Source organism: Cinclus cinclus, chromosome 8, assembly GCF_963662255.1.
Source record: "Cinclus cinclus chromosome 8, bCinCin1.1, whole genome shotgun sequence".
NCBI classification, from domain to species: domain Eukaryota; kingdom Metazoa; phylum Chordata; class Aves; order Passeriformes; family Cinclidae; genus Cinclus; species Cinclus cinclus.
The window spans coordinates 29,208,775-29,229,120 of record NC_085053.1 but is presented as its reverse complement, the minus strand read 5'-3'; the positions used below and the strand labels follow the sequence as shown (position 1 = coordinate 29,229,120).

The 20,346-nt window shown below is 43.5% G+C and overlaps 1 protein-coding gene across 1 annotated transcript in view; it reads right to left on the bottom strand.

Moving 5' to 3' along the window:
* CACHD1 (cache domain containing 1) overlaps positions 1-20,346 on the bottom strand; it is an 88,923-nt gene that overhangs the window by 28,116 nt on the left and 40,461 nt on the right. Inside the window, exons 4-7 of the mRNA XM_062497363.1 lie at positions 12,666-12,772; positions 4,686-4,812; positions 2,682-2,826; positions 733-949 (exon numbers count right to left, since the gene is read on the bottom strand). Coding sequence (XP_062353347.1) covers positions 733-949; positions 2,682-2,826; positions 4,686-4,812; positions 12,666-12,772 — 596 coding nt within the window. The remainder of the gene's footprint in view (positions 1-732; positions 950-2,681; positions 2,827-4,685; positions 4,813-12,665; positions 12,773-20,346) is intronic.

Here is a 20,346-nt window from a genome sequence, read left to right as displayed (position 1 = left end):
TCCATCCTGCCCTGGCACTGTCAGTATTATTCAAACTCAAGGAACACTCAGAGCACAGAATTTGCCTTCCACAGCTTCCTGGCAAGTAAATCTGCCACTCTATTTCAGCCACTCTATTTCACATCCATCTTTTCCATGTCTTTCACCACACCCTCATTACAGAAAAGCCCCAGTCTTGGGAATGGGAAGGATAAAGCTCACAATGAATACAGAGTTCAGGGAGAGTATTCTGAGATAAAGGAAAATTTAGCCAGGACAACTTTGTGTTCCACAAAATACCACCACTGGTATTCTCAAAAATCCTTTTCCTTGGGAAGCAAGGGCCACTTCCCCAGGACTCCAGTAAGGCACATCATCCATATGCAAACTTGCCTGCAATCATTAAGTGAACCTGCAGAAGCTGCAATTTTCCTGGAAAGGCCCACTCCCCACAGGGATTGGGAAAATAACTCAGCTATGACACAGATCAATCCTGCATTTTCCTCTTTCAGCTCAAAAGAAAGGCAAGGCAGCAAGTGACACAAATGAGAAGGGAATGGACACACCCAACAGTCCCTCACATGGACTGCATCCCAAGGAAACGCTCCTTAAAATAAAAACAGGGGACAGAGCACATTTTTGTTAACATTCAACACACTGCACTCCCTTGGCTTCTGCCAAAGTGAGAATGTGAAATAAGAAAACATTGGCAAGGCCCTGGAATCATCAGGCTTGCACAAGAGGCTGGCTTACTTCCTTGGAGCCTGGTGCCGTTGTTGGTGTTCCGGAGGAGCTGGAAAGCCTTCTGGAACCCCAGGGCGTGCTGCGTGCAGCTGTCAGATGCCTTGATGCTGCTGACAAAGGTGGACATCTTCCTCTTGGTCTCACTGGTGGCAGGGGACAGGAAGGTTTTGTAGCACTGGTCCAGGGAACACGTCCGCACCGCGTCCGCCACCGTCAGCACCGAGATCTGCCAGGGAAAGAGATTCCATGGATCACCTCCCTGCTGGGATCTTCACACACCCAGACACCCAACACAGGGAGAAACCAGCTGAAGAGATTCCATGGATCACCTCCCTGCTGGGATCTTCACACACCCAGACACACAACACAGGGAGAAACCAGCTGAAGAGATTCCATGGATCACCTCCCTGCTGGGATCTTCACACACCCAGACACACAACACAGGGAGAAACCAGCTGAAGAGATTCCATGGATCACCTCCCTGCTGGGATCTTCACACACCCAGACACACAACACAGGGAGAAACCAGCTGAAGAGATTCCATGGGTTTGAAACTGGATTCTTGGAAAAGAAATGCTTGAGGCATGAATCTGTCAGGTTTCAAAAGGATTATGGGGAGTTCAAGGAAAAGAGATTTTGGTCTTTGTTTCTCAGCAGAGTCAGCTTCCCTCTGCTCTCTCACAATGGGTAATGCACTGCTCTGGGCAGAGCCTGGGTGAGCCAGGGAGAGCTGACAGGGAAATCAGCAGAGAGCATTTTCAGGAAAAATGCCTGGAGAGCCCAGAGAAAAGTAGAGTGCACAGAGAAATGGAATAAAAATTAACAACCCCTCTAGGGACTGCTCCCAGCAAAGAATTTTATTGTTTTAACAGTCAAAGCAAGGTGACTCTGACACCAACTTTTCCTGTAAATAAGTTAATGCAAGTGTTACCACTATGCCTTAATGACATATAACACATCAGGCTCATTAACTGAGTGACAAACTTCATCAGGGAGCATGACTGAGGCAAGACAGCCATGGAATTAAGCAGTAATTAGAGACCTGTGTAACAGGTTTTATAAGCACTGAGCTACTGACCAAGGAATACGTGTCCCAAATGTATTCTCTGTATTAACACAAACCCTTCTGATACTCACATTTAAGTGCTATTAATCCTGCTGAACTGTAAAATTACCACATCAAATCTCTCTAAAAGCACCACGTGGTTTTCCCATACTATTCATGAGAAGACTTAAGGCAAAGATTATCATCAGTTTTCTTCATTTGGATTTACCTGAAACTCTTCCTACTGACAAAAGAAAACCCAAGTAGAGAGACTGATCAAGGTCTCACCAGTAGAGAGTTCCTAAAAGTAAAGACCTAACTGGAGACTTCTTAAAGAAGCATCTTATGGGTCCTGGTTGTCTGTACTGAAAAAACATTACAGGTTAAGTGACTTTCTCCCTATCAAATGAATGACAGAGCAAGAAATCAAATCCAGATTCCTCAGCCCTCTGCCAGTACCATAATTATCTGTGAATCTTCCAAAGACTAATTATGCTTCAGCTAACAACAGTTCTGCAGAAGAATATATAACTTCTACTTTCACAAAACAAAAAGAGAGGCTCAGAGGTGAAATGAGTTGCTCAAAGCAGTCTAGGATGTGAGGAGGAGTCATGTTTGGAACATGGTTCTTCTTCCTGCTGACCACCACTGAAAAATCTGCTGAGATGAAGGAGCCTTTAAAGATTGCTCAGGTACAAGATTTTGCCTCAGATCAGTGGGATTTCACTTTTTTCCCAGCCTGCAGATTCCCAAATGTTTCCCCTGCAGCAGAAAAGTTCCAAGAGTGAGCTCAAGGCTCTGTCACCCTTCGGAAGCAGCTCCCAAACCCGCTGGAGTCCATGGACTGAAAACACCACTTTGGGTGAGAACCAAAAACCCAGGGAAAGCTGCTCCTTGCCCGGAGGAACCTCACCTTGTCGTGCTCATCTATGGAGCTGAGGATCACCTGGGCAGCATCCTTGGCAATCTGGAGCTGTGTCTCTGTGACAGAGGCGCCGTGGTCCACGATGACCACGATGTGCTTGGACTGAGGGCGAACGGTCGAGACGTAGACGGGCCTGAGGAGGGACAAAACCCAAACCACCATCACCAAACCCTGGCATCCCCACTGAAATGCTCACAACCAGGAAGAAACAATAAATTGTAGCAGGGATTTTTTTCCCTTATGAAAACTTGTACCAGGAAAGGCCAGCTGAGAATCTGAACATGCAGAAATGCCCCTCAGTTCCTGACTTTTTTAACCTTAACCACGTTCTTCTCTCTCTGTCACAGCAGGAGTTTTCAGGAATAAACCCTGTTGCTTACACAGCAGCAGCATTTGGGATCACTGCAGCAGTTCACACCAAGGTTTAAATGAAGCAAGAAATGCCTCCTGGTAAATCCAGGCTGCTGGGAACTTCACCCACATGTGAACTGAGTGCAATAATGGGATGTGCTGGGGCCATGACAAGTAAAAACCTGTGCAGCTGCAGGGAGTTGAGCAGCCCAGGGTGTTTGGGTTGCTCTAAGAAGGCTCCTGGCCAAGGCAGGGTGCCCTGGGATGACTCTCACCCAGGTCATGCTCCACAAACCCTTGGATCTGCCCAGTTTTACATCCCAAAGTGAGCTAACACCCGTGGAGATTCTCAGGGCTGCCATGTGTCTGTGCTAACACCAAAAATCTTGTTTTCATGGAAGTGTTTTCAGATCCAGCTCAATATTGAGAGATGCGTGAAAGAGTTCACAAGCTCTCACGCCAAGGTTTCAACCTGGAATAAATTAGGAAGATCCTCAGCAAGGAGGAAGGATTAAAATAAAATGGCAAGTTTCTCTCTCCTCTTCAGTCCAGACACAAGACCATTTACAGTCAAGTGAGAGTTTTGGGATCTGAATTTTATTATATCAAAGGCAGACACAGAAATCTTATTAAGAGGAAAGGAAATGCAGAAGATTTGAGTCAAGGCACTGCAGTAAACAACTGGCACAAATCAGTTCTTAACTGTAAAACTGCCTGCAGCTCTACCCTGGATTAATACCTGCAGCTGAAACACGGCCTTTGATCTTCAAAGCACTGAAGCATTAACTAATTAATTCACCTAAAATGCCCTCTGAAGTCAATATTAGCAAAAAGATACCCTTTATTTAGCCATGGAGGAACTATGACCCAGACTAAGTGATTTGGATAAAATCACTGATGGTTTTAGTGTCGAAGATCTGAGCAGGACTGGGGCACCCCCAGCTCTCACCTCTTCAGACCACGCCTTCCCAAGGCCCCAGAAAACTCAGTCAAGTTCAGAACTTTGTGCTTTGATGACACACTGAAGATACCATCAGTGAACTTTTGATTGCTCAACCCTGACAGGAGACCAAACCCTCCTTAATGTCCCCAAAATGTTCCTGGATGTGCTGCTGCTTCCCCTGCACCTACTGATTAACTGGTACAATTAATTAATGTGTGACCAGAGATATTAAAGCCACTGCACCTTCCCTCCCCTGAGCCTTCATCAATCCCATGGTACTGACAGAAAAAGCAGGAAAAAATACTGAACCTCAAATTGTTGTCTTCCCAGTCTCTCATCCCTCCCCTCCCTCCCCAAAGTGATGCCAAATCAGCAGAATGTGTGTTCACTGCTTTATTAACAGGGGTCAAGTATATGTCAGGTTTTGCCTGCAGGCTGACCTAAGACTTCCAAGTCACTGCTGTTTACAGCTGATTTAATTTGGGAGAGGTGAGGAACCTGTTTGGAATTTTAGTTTCAGTTTCTTAAAAGTGAAAAGCGGTGCTTTAAAAAACGACCCTAAGAAAACCCAAGGGACTCCATTAGAAGTTACTCGTGAATGTTGGCAGCTTGGCAAAGGACAACACTGAATGAAATCAGGGCATGAGGAATCCAATATTAATGCTTTTCCCAGGAAATTGGAAGGAGGCAAATCCTACCTGCTGCGGTGTTCGTAGCTGCCTTTGCACCGGAACTTGTGGGCTGGGAACACGGTGAAAATCCCTTCTTCTGAGCTGAAATACTGCCACTTAATTCCTGGGTTAGACTTCAGGTTATCAGCCAGGACTGCAGGGTGGAAAGGAAAAATGAAGCAGAGTTACAAAGGCAGCCCAGACTCGGAGGTTTTGTTACTCAGGGCTTCTCTCGTGGTGTTTGGAGAACAACCAGGGCCCAGCATGAAACACAAACTGCTCTGCTTAGGATGGGTAAAACTCACTGGTAAAACTTCACTGCTTTGCAAACAGTTCAAGTGTTTTGGAAATTCAACACTGGATTTGACAGATTTTGTTTAATATGTGATGACAGTTCCTGAATCCCTGAAGTACACCCAGGACCCGGGAAGGCAAGGCCAGAACGAGGAAGGAAGAGATTAAGGCAATTATATATAATATGTATACACCCCTACAGCTCCATGGAATAATAAATACATTGTCAACATCCTTTCCACAAAGGAAAAAGCCTTCATGTAAAAAAATCCTGTTCTTTTTGATGGAATAACTCCAAAATATTAAACAGGTTTAGTGCTCACAGCTTCATAACCAGCCCGTGGCCAGAGAAGGGAACAGATCCCATGGACATGAGGAAGGAACAGATCCCACTGGCACTGAGAAGGGAACACATCCCATGGGTACTGGGAAAGGAACAGATCCCACTGGCACTGAGAAGGGAACACATCCCATGGGTACTGGGAAAGGAACAGATCCCACTGGCACTGAGAAGGGAACACATCCTATGGACATTAGGATGGGAACAGATCCCATTGACAATGGGAAAGGAACAGATCTTATGGACATCAGGAAGGAACAGATCCCATGGACATCAGGAAGGAACAGATCCCATGGACATTGGGATTTCTGCCTCGTAGTGCAGTGGGAATGTCCCAGGGACCTTGACTGCTCTCCCTCCAGCCTGGATTGACTAAGGATTGATGTACATCCATGGAATCACCAACTTTGCCACACCACTGATCTCAGGCAGCTCTAAGTCCTTTAGAACAAAAGGAAAATGCTCCCAGGAGAGTGGGAATGGGAAATTATTAGGGAGGCACAGACCTCCCCTCAGCACCACAGCAAGAACAGGATTATTTTCCACTCAGGGCAGAACACCCTCTCTGCTTGCAGCAGACTGAAAATAAAATCTGGATATTTGAAACCTTTAGTTTTTACCTAGCAAATAAAAGTGGATCACACCACTTTTTTTTTTTTTAATGCGTGAAAAAAATAAAATATTTCTTTGCCATTTCTCTTTTCATGTTTTTTGACTGCAGAATTCAAAGAACAGGCAGAGGAGGGCTCTGATTTCCAGTGCTTCACCTTTTGCTCAGCATTTCCCTTCAGCATTCCCTCAGGACTGGCACTGAAAATAGACCAGTTTCATCTCCTGCATCTCCCTCATTATCAAATATGCCAATATTTGGGTTGGAAAGGACTGCAGGGCACATTCAAACCTTAGCCAGACACTCTAGACCCAAATACCCACACTGAGGATAGTGTGAGTTCCACATCCTCCACACTTTAGCACTTACTCAAGTTTCCCAGACTGGCTGTGGCCACAATGTTCTCTCCACATCCAGCTCAGTGTAATTACCTTGCAAAAAACACTGTCCTGGGCTTTCTCCACTCCTCTTTGCCACATTATTTTACACTTCCCACAGTGCCTACAAATCCCACTGGGATCCTGGGCTGGGGCTGTTGAGTTCTGTCCAAAAATGCAGCTTCTCATGAGAACAATTCACTGCCTCCATGGACCAAGGACTACCAGAGAATCCTCATTCCCCCCCAAAATCAAGTTTTTCTCTGAACTGCTGCCTTCTCCCGCAGGCAGAAGGGCCATGAGACCATAAAACATTTAAATCCTTTTTGTGCCCAGTCACCAGGATTTCATTGTTTTTGGGGTGAAGTTGTTTTGTATAAAGAGGCTGAATTTCTGGTCTTGAAGTTTTTGTTTTGAGTTACAGAACTTGAAAATTGTCATTTCAAAGCTGACACGTGAACACTAAGTTAAAGCCTGGATGAAATAAACTGTCCAGTCTCATTTTACCAACAACATTACAATAAAGGAGTTTATAATTTAAAGGCTTTGGCTTTTTTTTTTTTTTAATCCTTGCCATATTAAAGATAAACTTCTCATTCCTGAAGGCCATGAGCTGTATTTATTTCCCCACGAGAGTATGTGGATTTAAAAGTGTTCATTTTCCCCATAAAACAATTGGTTTTGAAACTCAAGCTCTGCTGTTCTTCCTTTTCACACAGTCGTGCTCATGTTTCCTCCAGCGAGTGTTAGTTCAATAATGCCCTCTCCAGGGAACACCAATTTTATCCTAACTCTGTTTTTCCCCCCATTTTTTCTTTTTCCTATGACCACAGCAGACAATCTCCCTGCAGATAAGCCATGGCTGAAAAACCCAGACTTTTTCTCTTTAAACACATTCTTGTTTTCCATCCACTCAAGCTGTAAGAATGCCCTGCAGATATTTCCTCAATTCTTGCTCCTTGCCAGGACACACTGTAGATGATTTTTTTTTACCCTAAACCTCACTTACCCCAAACTTTCCACCCCCTCAGTACCTGCAGTTTATTCCTACCTCCCTCTCCCAGGAAAACCAGCCCCTGGACAGGTTATTCCATCAAAAGACCCCCATGAAAAGCTGATTCCTTAATTCCAGACACAGACTGGGAATAAAAGAGGCCAACTACCCATGAGGAGGCATTGCAAAATCCCATCCCAAAACCTCTGTCCCCTCCACTTCCCCTGCAGCAATATCTGACCCCAAATCCTGCTGCAGACTGGCAAAGTTGGGAAGTGTTAACATGACAGCATTTGAAATGATCATTCTCTCCAATTATAAATATCTCAAAAGGCAAAAAGGACTTTTAGGAAGAAAGCCCTGTGTGATAGAGTTTATAAAACTTCAAAGGGAATTCGAGATGATAACACTTAGCACTTCTAGATACCACTTTACATCTTCAAAGCACAGCCAAATCATTAACTAATTAATCTTCAAAGAACAGCACAAACAGTCAGGGGGAAAAAAAGGAACTACTGAACATAATTGCTCGTTACAAAAGGGTTTTTTACAGCCCTCCTCTTTGGCATTACATTTGCTGCGCTGCAAATCTCATCCCACAAAAACCAGGAAAGTTGAATTTTCAGTTCTCTGCTGACAAGTCCCTCCATTACAAACCCTCATGGTGAAGAAACAGCACAAAGAAATGTGTTTGTTGTACAAGTGAAGACATCCTCTAACTCTCCAGACAGATCTGATGCAGGATTTTCCAAGTCAAACCCAATTCCAGCCCCTGTGCTGTCATCAGGAATAAAAGCTCTGCAGCTCAGCCACAATTAACATTCTGCTGGTGGCATGAGCCAGGACAGAGCCCTGCTCAATCCTTAGGACTCTGAAGGGAAAAGAAGTAAAAAACCCCTTTCGTTTTAAGGAATGGGACCAGATTCCTCCATTAAAAGGATTTGGAAGGGGGGATATTAACTCTTCTTCTCAAATAACTCCCAACCATTTTAACTCAGCCAAAAATCAGTTTAAAATACAGGGATTTAAGGAACATTCCACATTCTGGACTCACTGATCCTTTCTAACTCCAGATATTTTATGATTCTAAGATTTTAAACGATCAACACCTCAAATAAAACTGACAAAAATTATTGGGCAATTTGGTGCCATCTCTGCATATTTTTGGGGAGAAGCACTCTGCCAAAGCTGCCTGACTTGGAACAGACATTTCAGCACTCTGAAGGATGAGAAGGAGAAAGATTTACTGGTTCCCTGTTTATTCAAAAGGCAAAAAAATCTCCAAAGGAATCTGATAACATAATGCACTGGCTCTGGGGAAGATTTAGTAAATAAAGGACTATTCAGAGTGGTGAGGACAGATATCTTAATCTAACTGCCCAAAGCCTGTGTCTCCATCTGGAGAATAAAGACTTTCTCCTTATCTGTTCTGTAGTAATGGCTAAAAGTAATCCAGATGCAAAACTCCAACCAAGATGAAACAAAATATTTTCAAGACATTCAAAAACATTTTAAAAAGCCACCTGATATCAAGAAAAAAACAGTGGCAAAAGTGATATTCTTTTAAAGTTGAGAAGAGACACATCTACTTCTTTCTCCCTCCCCTAAGATTAATGTTTATTTTAACAAAATATCCAATAATACTGAAAAAAAACCCAAAAAAACCCAACGGATTGGAAAGTTTAATGAGCTCCACCACCCTTCTTAGGGTGGAATTTGGGGTTGCTGTCCCAGAGGGCTCTCCCAGGCTTTGTTCCTGTGGCTTTGCCAGAGCCTGCGGTGCAAATTCCGTTCCCTTCCAACACCTCCAACTTCACCACTCCAATCCCACTTCTCACTCTGGGCCAAGATTAACATTTCCAGATCTGAGCTCGAGGTCGAGCAGAGCAGAGCTGAAATTTATGTTTTGCCAGGAGCTTTTTATAGGCAGGATTATTTAAACTGCAGAACTCACATGGGAAAAGGAGGGACACTCATGGGAATTTTGCTTTTTATGTTCAGAATGAAATGAAAAACTCATTCAGGAAGACACAGCAAGAACACCCAGATGCACCCACAGTTTTTAAAGCATAAAAATAAGTGAGGCAGAGGTAGAGGTAAAATCAAAGTGTAACAGATATTCCTCCCCAGTCTGCATGAAGACACTGATGAAAGAAAGGAAATTATGGGATTAGGGGGATTTTTTTTTTATTTGATCGCTGTCTCCTTTCAGAGGTGGTTTTAGTTTAATGTGAGTATTGATCCATTTATTGAGAATTGGCTCCTGTGCACACCAAAGCCTCAGCCCTGAGTCTACCCTCAAAGGTAGGTGGTCCCACAGAAAGTTCTGCTAAGTGTTTCAAGACACAGATACACTAATTAGCACTTTTAAAACCCCATTTAAAAGGTGCCAGCATCTCCCCAGCTGGGGGGATGCCAGGCACTGAGAGCACTCCATCCCTCTAACCAAAACTGCTTCCCACTCCCTTCCCATCCCAAGCCCACTCTTGTCCCAGCCCATGAGTTCCTTTGGGATTTTCTGGCACAGGAGGTCCCAGCCCATGGTGCTGCTGACACCACCAACACAACACCCACACCCCAAAGACTTCCCCATGCCCAGAGCCCCAATGTTCCTGCAGTCCCACACGGCTCTGGCCATGGGCTGTGTCCAGCCCCACACCAGCACTGCCCTGCTGACCCTCCTGAGTGTCCCCAAGAGTCACTAGAAGCCCTGCTGACCCTCCTGAGTGTCCCCAAGAGTCACTAGAAGCCCTGCTGACCCTCCTGGGTGCCCCCAAGGGTCACTGGAAGCCCTGCTGACCCTCCTGGGTGTCCCCAAGGGTCACTGGAAGCTGTGGTGTGCTGGGGTTGGGATTGGTTTGTGTGGCTGAGATGAGGAGCAGGGATGGGAAGGTGGAACTGTCCTCAATCACAGCTCTGGCTGTCTCATCCCTGGAAGTGTCTAAAGCCAGGCTGGACAGGGCTTGCAGCACCCTGCTGATGCCTTAGGTTTTAGTTTTGTATTTCCAGATTCTGCAGTGCACTGCTGTGTGACTCTGAACTCCACACAAAGTGTTCCAAGCTCTCCTCACAGCTCAGTCACACAAACCAATCCTTTCCCAGCCCCACAACCAAGGACACCGCTGCAGCTTCACCCCAAAAAGTGAAAAAAAAACCCAAAGGGAGGAGAGAATCTGGGAGGGTGGGACTGCAGAGCTGGAGCTGGGATTGGACAGTGAACCCAATGTGGAAATGGATCAGAACTGATAAAAGTGTGAGAACTCCTGACCCAGGGTCCACCTTGGGTGTAACCCCAGCCGGGCTCTTGCACTGCCCAAGGTGAATCCTTGGGAGGGTTTTTAACAAATCCCTGCTTTATTCCTTCAACTCAGTCCAGCCTCTGCTCCAGAGAGCCTCTCCAGCACCACTGGGACACTGGGAGGTGTCCCTGCCATGGCAGGGTGGGACTGGGTGGGATTCCAGGTCCTTCCAACCCAACCCCATCTGTGATTGATCTCCCAGACTCTCAAACACCAGGACCAAGGATAATCCTTGGATCTCACCTACACAAAACTTCTCTCTTCACTAGGCTTGCACCCAGGACCAACTTTTGTTTCTCCAATTCATCGTTTCCATCCTGTTTTCCTGCCTCAGTCCACTCTTTCCATCCCCTTTCTCTCTTACAGACATTTCCTCCCTGATCAGAACCTCCCCCCAAGGCTGTTTCTGTACCAGCAGAGGCAGAGGAGAGTCTGCTGTCAATAAATCCCTGTTCTTATTCTCCCTCAATTCCCTCTCCTCCCCTACTGCCCTTTCCTGCCAATGCCATGTTTTGAAGGTTCTCCTTTCATCAGGAATCTTTCAAGCCCTTGAGCCTCACTGCTGAGCCAGGATAGCAGGAATCCTGAACACCCAATTCACTTCACTTCTCTGAGAATTCAAACCAGAAATTTAAATTATGTTTACAAGAAACTGCAATTTATTTGCTTTTCACTACTCAAAAACAAGGAATATTTCTTAAATACTTATTTAACCTCCAACTTCTGCAGTAGAAAAATATTTGTATGTAATTTAATTAAAAACCATGAAGTGATTCATTCTATGCTTTGCATTTACAACAGTGACTCTAAATTTGCCTTCAAAATTATTCTGATTAATTAACAACTGCATGTGATTTTAAAAATTATTTTAATGAGTTGTTTGGTTTTGGTTTTTTTTTTTAATAAAGAGATGAATAAAACAAAGCCCAGCAAATCACAATGAGTGAACAAAGAGTGCCTGGCTTTAGGATGGAAAACACCACACAAATCATGGCATGTCAGGAAATCAGCCTGGCCAGCACCTGCATCCAAGATGTGGGACACAATGGATGGGATGGAAAAGAATCTATGGGGATTGCTCATTTTTATATTTCATTAGGAATCCAGAAAGCTTTGCTTTCTGGAGAAACAGTAAAGGAGTTTATAAAAATGTGGGGTTCTTTCCCCCTGTTTGTTGCAAGATGGTGAGGGTGGAATGGCAGGGCTGTCAATTCATCAGTCAAGTTAATAAAATAAAATCAGTATTTTATTCCAAAAAACCTCTGAAAATGAAAATAAAATAAATCCCAAGTCTGCATTATTCCCCAAAAAGAATGAACAAAGAACACCTCTCCAAAATGAAATCCACAACCAAAGTTCCATTAATGTTGTCTGATTTACAACACTGAGCACCATAAAAAGTTGAAAAGTCAGATGGAACAGTTGGACCAAAGTCTTTCTAAACCCAACTGAAATCCCTGTATTAATCCACACTGATTAGGATGCAAAAACAGAGAAGAAAACCTTGCTGCACCAGAGGCCCAAAAGCTGAATTTTTCAGGGATAAGTGGTGTGTATTTTGGTTCTAAGCGCATTTCTAATTCCTAAAACGTGTCAAGGAAATGCCCTGACAGGACAAAGAAAGGAAATATTTTAAGATGCCCTCATATTTGGTGGTTTTTGCATATCACTGCAAAGGCAGCCTCACATGAGCTGAACTCAGCTAAGAAGATCAGAAAAACTTCCCTGTGTGGCCCCTGCAGCAGCTGACACTGCTGATGGCAAAGCAGACAGGAGAGGAAGGAGAAAACCTTGGGAAAAAGAAATAAAATAAAAAGGGCAGAAACCACAACAAAAATTATCCACGGTAGGCTGGAATAAAATCTTCATGACATTTTTATAAAGTACTTAGACTAAGGGCATTACTTTAGCTATCAGCTTTCAATCATGAAATCTCAAATTAAGAGCAGTGTGACACTTGCAAGGAGAAATAAAAGCTTGTTGCTATGGCAATCAATGCAAATTCTCTGTGCCAAGGAAATGTTCGAGCCTAATGGGAAAAAAACCCTACAACAGAAGGAAAAAATCCCCAAAAGTAGAACTGTGCTGCTCACCAGAATTTAAGTCACGTCCAGGATTGAAGGCTCTGCTGTTGACAGTGGTGGAGAGTCTATCACAGCTGATGGTTCTGGAAACGTTGGTGTTGAAATTCCCATCAAATCTGGAAAGACAACAGGAGGATCAGCAATTAAACATTATTTATTAAACCTACATTTACAGTGGAAACACAGCTTTTTAATGTTTCAGTGTAAATAACTATTTGTAATAACACAGAGCTGAAATTCCCACCTAATATGGAAGGACAACAAGAGGATCAGCAATTAAACATTATTTATTTACACCTACATTTACAATGGAAACACAGCTTTTTAACGTTTCAGTGTAAATAACTATTAAGAAACTGGTGTTGAAATTCCCATCAAATCCAGAAAAAACAAGAAAAAGATGCATGAAAAGATGATTATGGAATCAAAGAAGGGTTGGAAGGGACCTTGAAAGTCGTTTCATCCCAACACCTTCCACCATCCCAGGCTGCTCCCAGCCCCAGTGTCCAGCCTGGCCTTGGACACTTCCAGGGATCCAGGGGCAGCCACAGCTACCAGGGAGGAATTCACAGGGAGGAATTCCTTCCCAATTTCCCACCTAACCCTGCCCCTGTCGTGTCACTGCCCATCCTTGTCCCAGTCCCTTTGATCTCCAGCACCGTCCTCTCCCTCCAGAGGCAGGAAGAGAAAGGGACGGACAGACGGACACCGAGGTGTCCTGTCTGTCCTGGTGGGCAGCCCCAGGCTGCAGGATCAGGCTGGGATGCTCTGACAGACCCAAACCTGGAGCTCTGCACGGGTTCATCCACTCTGCTGGAGCTCTTTGTTGACATTATTGGCAAACTCCTTGCAGAGAACTTCCCAAGCCCTCTCTGTCGAGGAAAAGACATTTCCCGGGAATGCAGCTCTTGGATGAAGGCTGTGGCTTTTCTTATCACCCTTAAAAATGTAACCACTTCAAAAAAATCACAGCTCTTTCCAAGAGAGCGAAACTGTTGTTGATTTTTTGTTGGCTGAAGAATCTCCAGCCTAAGACTGATTGATAACGGATGGGTTCCACCGAAATTGTGTTTGTCTTGGGGCAAACCCAAAAAACTGCACATTAAACATCTCCATCCTAAAGAAATATTTCCGAGCAAGGCTGAAGAACAACCCCACAGTGAAAAAGAATGACTTTTCAGGATGTAAACGAATTGTCCCAGAGCTCCCATCAAAATCTATTAGATGGCAACAGGATGCCTTGTTAGCAACCAACATTATTCATTTATTGCATTAAAATGCCTCAGCACGCTCCAAACATCATCCAAGACCTCAGCTCTTCTCAGGAAGCCACTGTTAGCTACCCACCAGGAAGATGAATTTGTGGATGCCTAAATAATCTGCAGCAGAGCTGAAGAAGGAAACAAAAAAAAAATTCCTGCAGCCCAATCCCGTCCCTCCTTCTTACAGCAAAAAGCAATACAGTTAATGGGGAAAAAATGATAAATAAAAGATGGAGAATTGTTTTAAATCCCTTAAATGAAAGACCAGAGCTGCCAGACTTGAGCAAGGGCTGCCCCAGACTGGGCTAGGTGGGACGTCTGCCTCAAATCTCTTTTCAGGTGCTGTTTGCCTTAAAATTGATTTTTTGCACCTTGCAATGGAGTGGTTTCGGTTCCGTGGCACAAGGGCCTGGAGAAGAGAGCATCACAACTGAAAATCAGGACTGGCAGCACTGTGGAAAATCTACATTGCAATATTTGTCATCGTTTTAACAACACTGAAGAATTTTCCACGTGCTTCTAAGTTTAATTCAATATGCTTTATTTATATATCTAAGCATCTTCCCCATTAAAGCCACAATTAAAACCAAAGCCCCAGCACTGCTAAGTGGCTTTTCCAGCCAATGTTTGTATTCTTAGATGTAAATACTGGTTTTACCTTTCCTACCACATTTATACCTTGCACATTTTCCACTCACAAGTTTCCAACTGTACAGACCTTCCCATCACTCACTTTGGAAGAAGTCACAACACCAAAAATATCTGTATTTTAGTATTTGAAGACAAGAATTGATCAGCGGCTTTTCTCTGCACAGGAGACAATCTTTACCAGTGTCTCCCTAAATTTTTACCAGTGCCTCCCTAAATTCTCACCAGTGTCTCCCTTTTTTACCAGTATCTCCCTTAATTTTTCCCTCTCTTAATTCTTAGCTGTCTCCTTTAATTTTTACCTGTCTCCCTTAATTTTTCTTTAATCTATCTAGTACCTCCTTTAATTTTTCCCAGGATCTCCCTTAATTCTTACCAGTGTCTCCCCAAATTTTTACGAACATCTCCTTTAACTTTTACCAGTGCTTCCCTTAATTTTTACCAGGGTTTTCCTAAATTCTTACCTGTGTCTCCCTGAATTTCTATCAGTGTCTCCATTAACTTTTACCACTATCTCCCTTAATTTTTACCAGTGTCTCCCTAAATTCTTACCTGTGTCTCTTAATTTTTAGAAATTTTTTACCTGTGTGCCTTTATTTTTACTGGTGCCTCCCTTATTTTTTATCAGTGTCTCCCTAAATCTTTACCAGTGTCTCCCTTAATTTTTACCAGTGCCTCCCTAAATTCTTATCTGTCTCTCTTAATTTTTTTTTAATTTTTACCAGTGTGTCCCTTAATTTTTACCACTGTCTCCATTAATTTTTACCAGTGCCTCCCTAAATTCTCACGTGTATCTCTTAAGTTTTTTGAATTTTTACCAGTGCCTCCCTTAATTTTTACCAGTGCCTCCATTAATTTTTACCACTGCCTCCCTTAATTTTTACCACTGTCTCCATTAATTTTTACCAGTGCCTCCCTAAATTCTCACGTGTATCTCTTAAGTTTTTTGAATTTTATACCAGTGCCTCCTTTAATTTTTACCACTGCCTCCATTAATTTTTACCAGTGTCTCCATTAATTTTTACCACTGCCTCCCTAAATTCTCACCTGTATCTCTTAAGTTTTTTGAATTTTATACCAGTGTCTCCATTAATTTTTACCAGTGTCTCCATTAATTGCTACCAGTGACTCCCTAAATTCTTACCTGTATCTCTTAATTTTTTAGAATTTTTACCAGTGCCTCCCTTAATTTTTACCACCATCCCCTTTAACTTTTACCAGTACCTCCCTTGATTTTCACCAGCGTCTCCCACTTTTACCAGGAGCACGTCTACAAGTTGGATAAAAACTTCTCATGAGATTTCACCCAAAACGTTCCAGGTGACAACTCAGAAAACCCCAAAAAACAAAAAACCTACACCAAAATTATTAAGATAGAGTTGTGCCTTTCTTTTTTTTTTTTTTTTTTTTTTTTTTTTTTTTTTTTTAAGGCAAGAAGAGATACTGAGCTGGGATATTGGGATATTCACTTCCAAGACATTTTCCTTCACCACATCCCCCTTCTCCCTTGCCTCCCTCTCTTCCTCCTGGATTCCCTTTAATGAAGAAGGGATGGAAGCTGCATCCCGAGGGAGCGAACACAACCACGACTCCCACTTTGATCTGGTCCCCACGGAGCTCCACGCTCCCTGCCTTCCTCCCCACATCTTCCCCCTGATTGACGTTGGCTCTGATGTGCAAACTGCTTTGAACTTCACACACACGAAATTCCCATCGGGGCCTCGCTCATTTTTATTCTCCTTCAACAGGATTTACGAGCGGGAGATGGGCGAGCGGAGGAGATAAAATGAATTTGCAGGAGCTTTGAATCTGACATCAAAACGGTGCTCCAGTGAGCTCCAATTGGATTTTACTCGGCCTGAATTTACAGTGTAAATCAACTTCTTTTGTGTGTTTGGATTTTAGGGGGGAAAATGAGGGAGCTGTGGATAAAAATGGCACTTGAGCAGCTGCTCAGGGTTTCATATTGTTTTAATGCTCTTTTTTTTTTTTTTCTCCTTTTTCTCTCTGTTCGTACAAATTCAAGCTGACATTAATATGCAAATGAAATTACATAAGTTCACTCAAAATTCAGTGTTTCCTTTGAAATTCCCAGCTAGGCCTTGTTTGTTTGATTGCAAGGCAAGATTTGAACTCGCATTTTACATAAATACTTAAATATAGGGTTCCCACTGCATCTAAACAGAATGCTGGAAAACAATGCTTTTATGAATAAATTCAACAACAACAACAAAAAAAGCTACTGATGGTTCAGTTTCACAATTTCTTCTGGCAAGGCAGCAAAGTTGCTCCCATTATTTCAAGTACTCTTGTAAAATCCAAGTATAGCTGCTCTCAGATGTAAAGAGAATGTACTACTGGAAGGAGGATTCAACCCAGGAAAACAAAGTACTCCCAACATCACTTTTTTGTCATGAGGAGCTTCTATTCCTAACCCACTCTTTTTTTAACATGAAGAATTTGGACACATTAGAAGTAAAAGCAAGAGGCCAGGAGAGAAATTTCCTAAAAATACCTGCTGCACTCTATGGACAAAAGCTGCCAAGGGCAGGACTGTGCAGAGTCCCCACATCTCCTAGAACCCCCTGGGCTTCACTGCAGCCTGAAACTCTGTCAGAACAGCAAATGCATCTTAAATTTAATTTATTTCATTTATTGTGGCCCCCCTACTCCTCCTCTGGAAGTGCAGCTCTTCAGATATTGCAGCAACCCAAGGATCTGAATGGGATTCCCGTTATCTCCCACTTAACTGTTCCAGAGAGGAAAGATAAACACAGAAAGAGCTGTGATAAAATTGAACTGCATTAGCAAATATTTAACCATCTGTTTAAAAAAAAAAAAAAAAAAAAGCAAAAACCAGCCCACTTCTGAAGGCAGTATCACAGTCAGGGAGTAAATGATTTTCAAACAGAGGTTTGTAAACTCCCTTATTCAAACAGCTCCGTTAATGTTTGCAATGCACCACTGCCAAGTAGGGTATTTTACCAACAAATATTTCTCCATTCCAGCTCCTTCCACAAATTTGGATAAATGCATTCCCTAAGCTCTTATCAGCATAGTTAAATAAAGAGCAAAACCAGATTTCCAGCTGCCTTGCAAGGCAGCCAGAGTGGGAGCATTAATGCATGCCAGTCCCCCTGAACAGATGGATTTTGGAGACCTGGGGCAACTTCCCATGAAAAGCCAGCAGTGAAATTCATTTGTGGCCTCCAGGGTGGAAGGGGGATGATTCCAGCAGCACATGGGATCCATGTCCAAGAGAAGCTGCAGTGAGGGGCACCCTTTCCCTGCTCACATCCCAAGGAAATGCATTTCCCTGCCCTCCCACACCCCAGGACATGGAATGCTGAAGCACATCGGAGTGATGGGTCTTAAACTGGGCAGAGAGGAGGATCAAGATTAGTTCAGGGAAGACTTTTTGTCTCCCTTTAAAAGCATCATCTGTTTTTTGTTGGAAAAGCTGCAGGAGCAGCTGCATTTCCTCACAAATGCATCTGAATAATGTTTTTGGTTTTTTTAGTTTTTTTTCTGGAAGGTGGTCCTACTGCAGCCATTGAGAAACCACTGGCCCCTAACACAACCAACTTCTCTGGTAAACTGGTACTACAGAAAGGCACTTCTGAAAGTCTCCCACAAGAGAGCATCAAGCACAACTTCTCCAGAAAAAGGCACTTTGTGCAATGGGCAGAAGACAAATACTGAAACATTGCCCACATATCCAACTCATTCTTAGAGTGGAAAGAGATTGATTTCCTTTCATCTGCCAGTATTCAATATAAACCACCTCTTTATCTGCCTGCTGCCATCCAGGCCAGCAACATCTCTATGGATAAAATTATTTGAGTCATCACTCCCAAGTCAGACCATGCAGACCTGCAAAGGGAGAACCCCCTAATGCTTCCAAACCTGCTTCCCAAAACTTATTTCTTAAATGCCTATTTAGACACTTCTCACAACTGTCACGTATCCCAGAAGTTCCCACTGCAGCTACTCAGGACTTCTGATAACTAAATTCTGTTTATTCTTCCCCTCCCTTCCTGCTGCTCCATCAGCCCATTCCAGATCCAAGATTTCCTCAATAGCTGCTGAGGGCACAAAAACCAGGAGACTCCAACTTGTACCCAAAGGTATTTATCCTCTTGAGGAGAAAGACACTTTAATTAAAACATTGGCTGGAAAATCACCACCCAATTCCATGGTGATAGGGAATGTCTGGAGACAGCATGAAATCCATTCCTCATGGCTTATTCAGCAGCCTGTGTTGGTGAGGAAGCACAAAGGCTCATTTTTCCAGCAGGGATTAGAAAATGCACCTCACTTGACATCCATTTTCCTTATCTCCCATCAGTTTGCTAAGAGCCTGGAGCACTTTATCCATATTAAATCTGCTTGGAGCAGCCTCTTCCCAAGTGCTCCGGGCACTTCCCCAGTGCCTGGGAAAAGGAGCCGGTCCCTGGTCCCCAGGCTCTGACCCCAGGGACACAAACACAGCCTGGAGGGCTGGGCAGGCACCGATTTCCACACCACCCATGTGGGAGCTTGGGAAGTTCTGCTCCCTGCCTGCCCTGCCCCTGTGCCATTCCCAAAGCTGGATGAGGTAGAGCTGAGAATGCCAACAGAGATACCTGGAGAAGGATCAGCAAAACCCAAAGGGGAGCACGAGTCCCTGCCCTGCTCACCCCTCCTCAGCAGTCCCTGCGCAGGGATTTAGGCGTGGGATTATTTCCCTGTGCCCAAGCACGTTTAGAGCCTTTGGTAAAACAGCTGAGTGTAATTTTATCAGGAAATGTTTGTTGAATTAAGGCCTTGCCAAAACCACTCGACAGCCACCAACTGTGCTGCCTCATCCAGTTGGGTTTGCATATTCCAATTTATTTATTTATTTTCACTGCTTTCCAAACCGAGGTAGTTCCATTGCACAGCCCTGCCTTGGAGGGGGCACAAACACACAGCTGCTGGTCTTACACCAGTGAAACCAGAATATTTGGGGTACAAGACAGCAACCAAAAGCACAGCCAGACTGGGAATTTTAATCCAGACTGGAATCACATGGAAACTCACTCATTTGGGCTCTTCTCTGCAAGAGCCAAGACCATGAAATGGCAATAAAATAAATATTGCTTTCCTTGTCGTATCTCACTACTCATTAAACAACCAATTTAAATGCCAGGCTCATTTTCTAACCCAGTCTGTGCTTTGCTAGGTCCTGTTTTCTATCATTTATTTATAGTCTCCAGGTGTGGAAATCTCAGTTTTCCCAAGCAACATGACAAACCAATGCCGGGATTTTCAGGAAAAATACAAGCAAACTCCTGGAAAATTTTGTTAACGGCAACAACAGATACAAACTGAAGTCAGCAATCTATTAAAAAATACATATAATAATAATAATAATTTAAAAATACTTTCCCTACAGAGTAGTTCATCCTTCCCAAGTTAATTTTCCCCAAACCAATCCAAACTTGCAGCATTCCCAACTCAATATCATTAAGCTGGACAATAAGAGGCTGAACACCACGTGATAAACAGCCTTAAACAGTGGGGGGGGAAACTTTAAAATTACCTAGAAAACCACTGAAGATAATGCACTTCTGGCACTGTTCTTGCCCCAAATGTTTGCTCAAATAAAGAGGCCACATGAGGAAACAGCCAGATAAAGAACACACGGAGTTCAGGAGTTGTAACACAAACATTTCACAACCCTCTGGAAGGAAAACCACAGCCATGAGGACTCAGACATGGCCAAGGCATAGTCTAAAGCAAAGGATCTCATGGAAAAA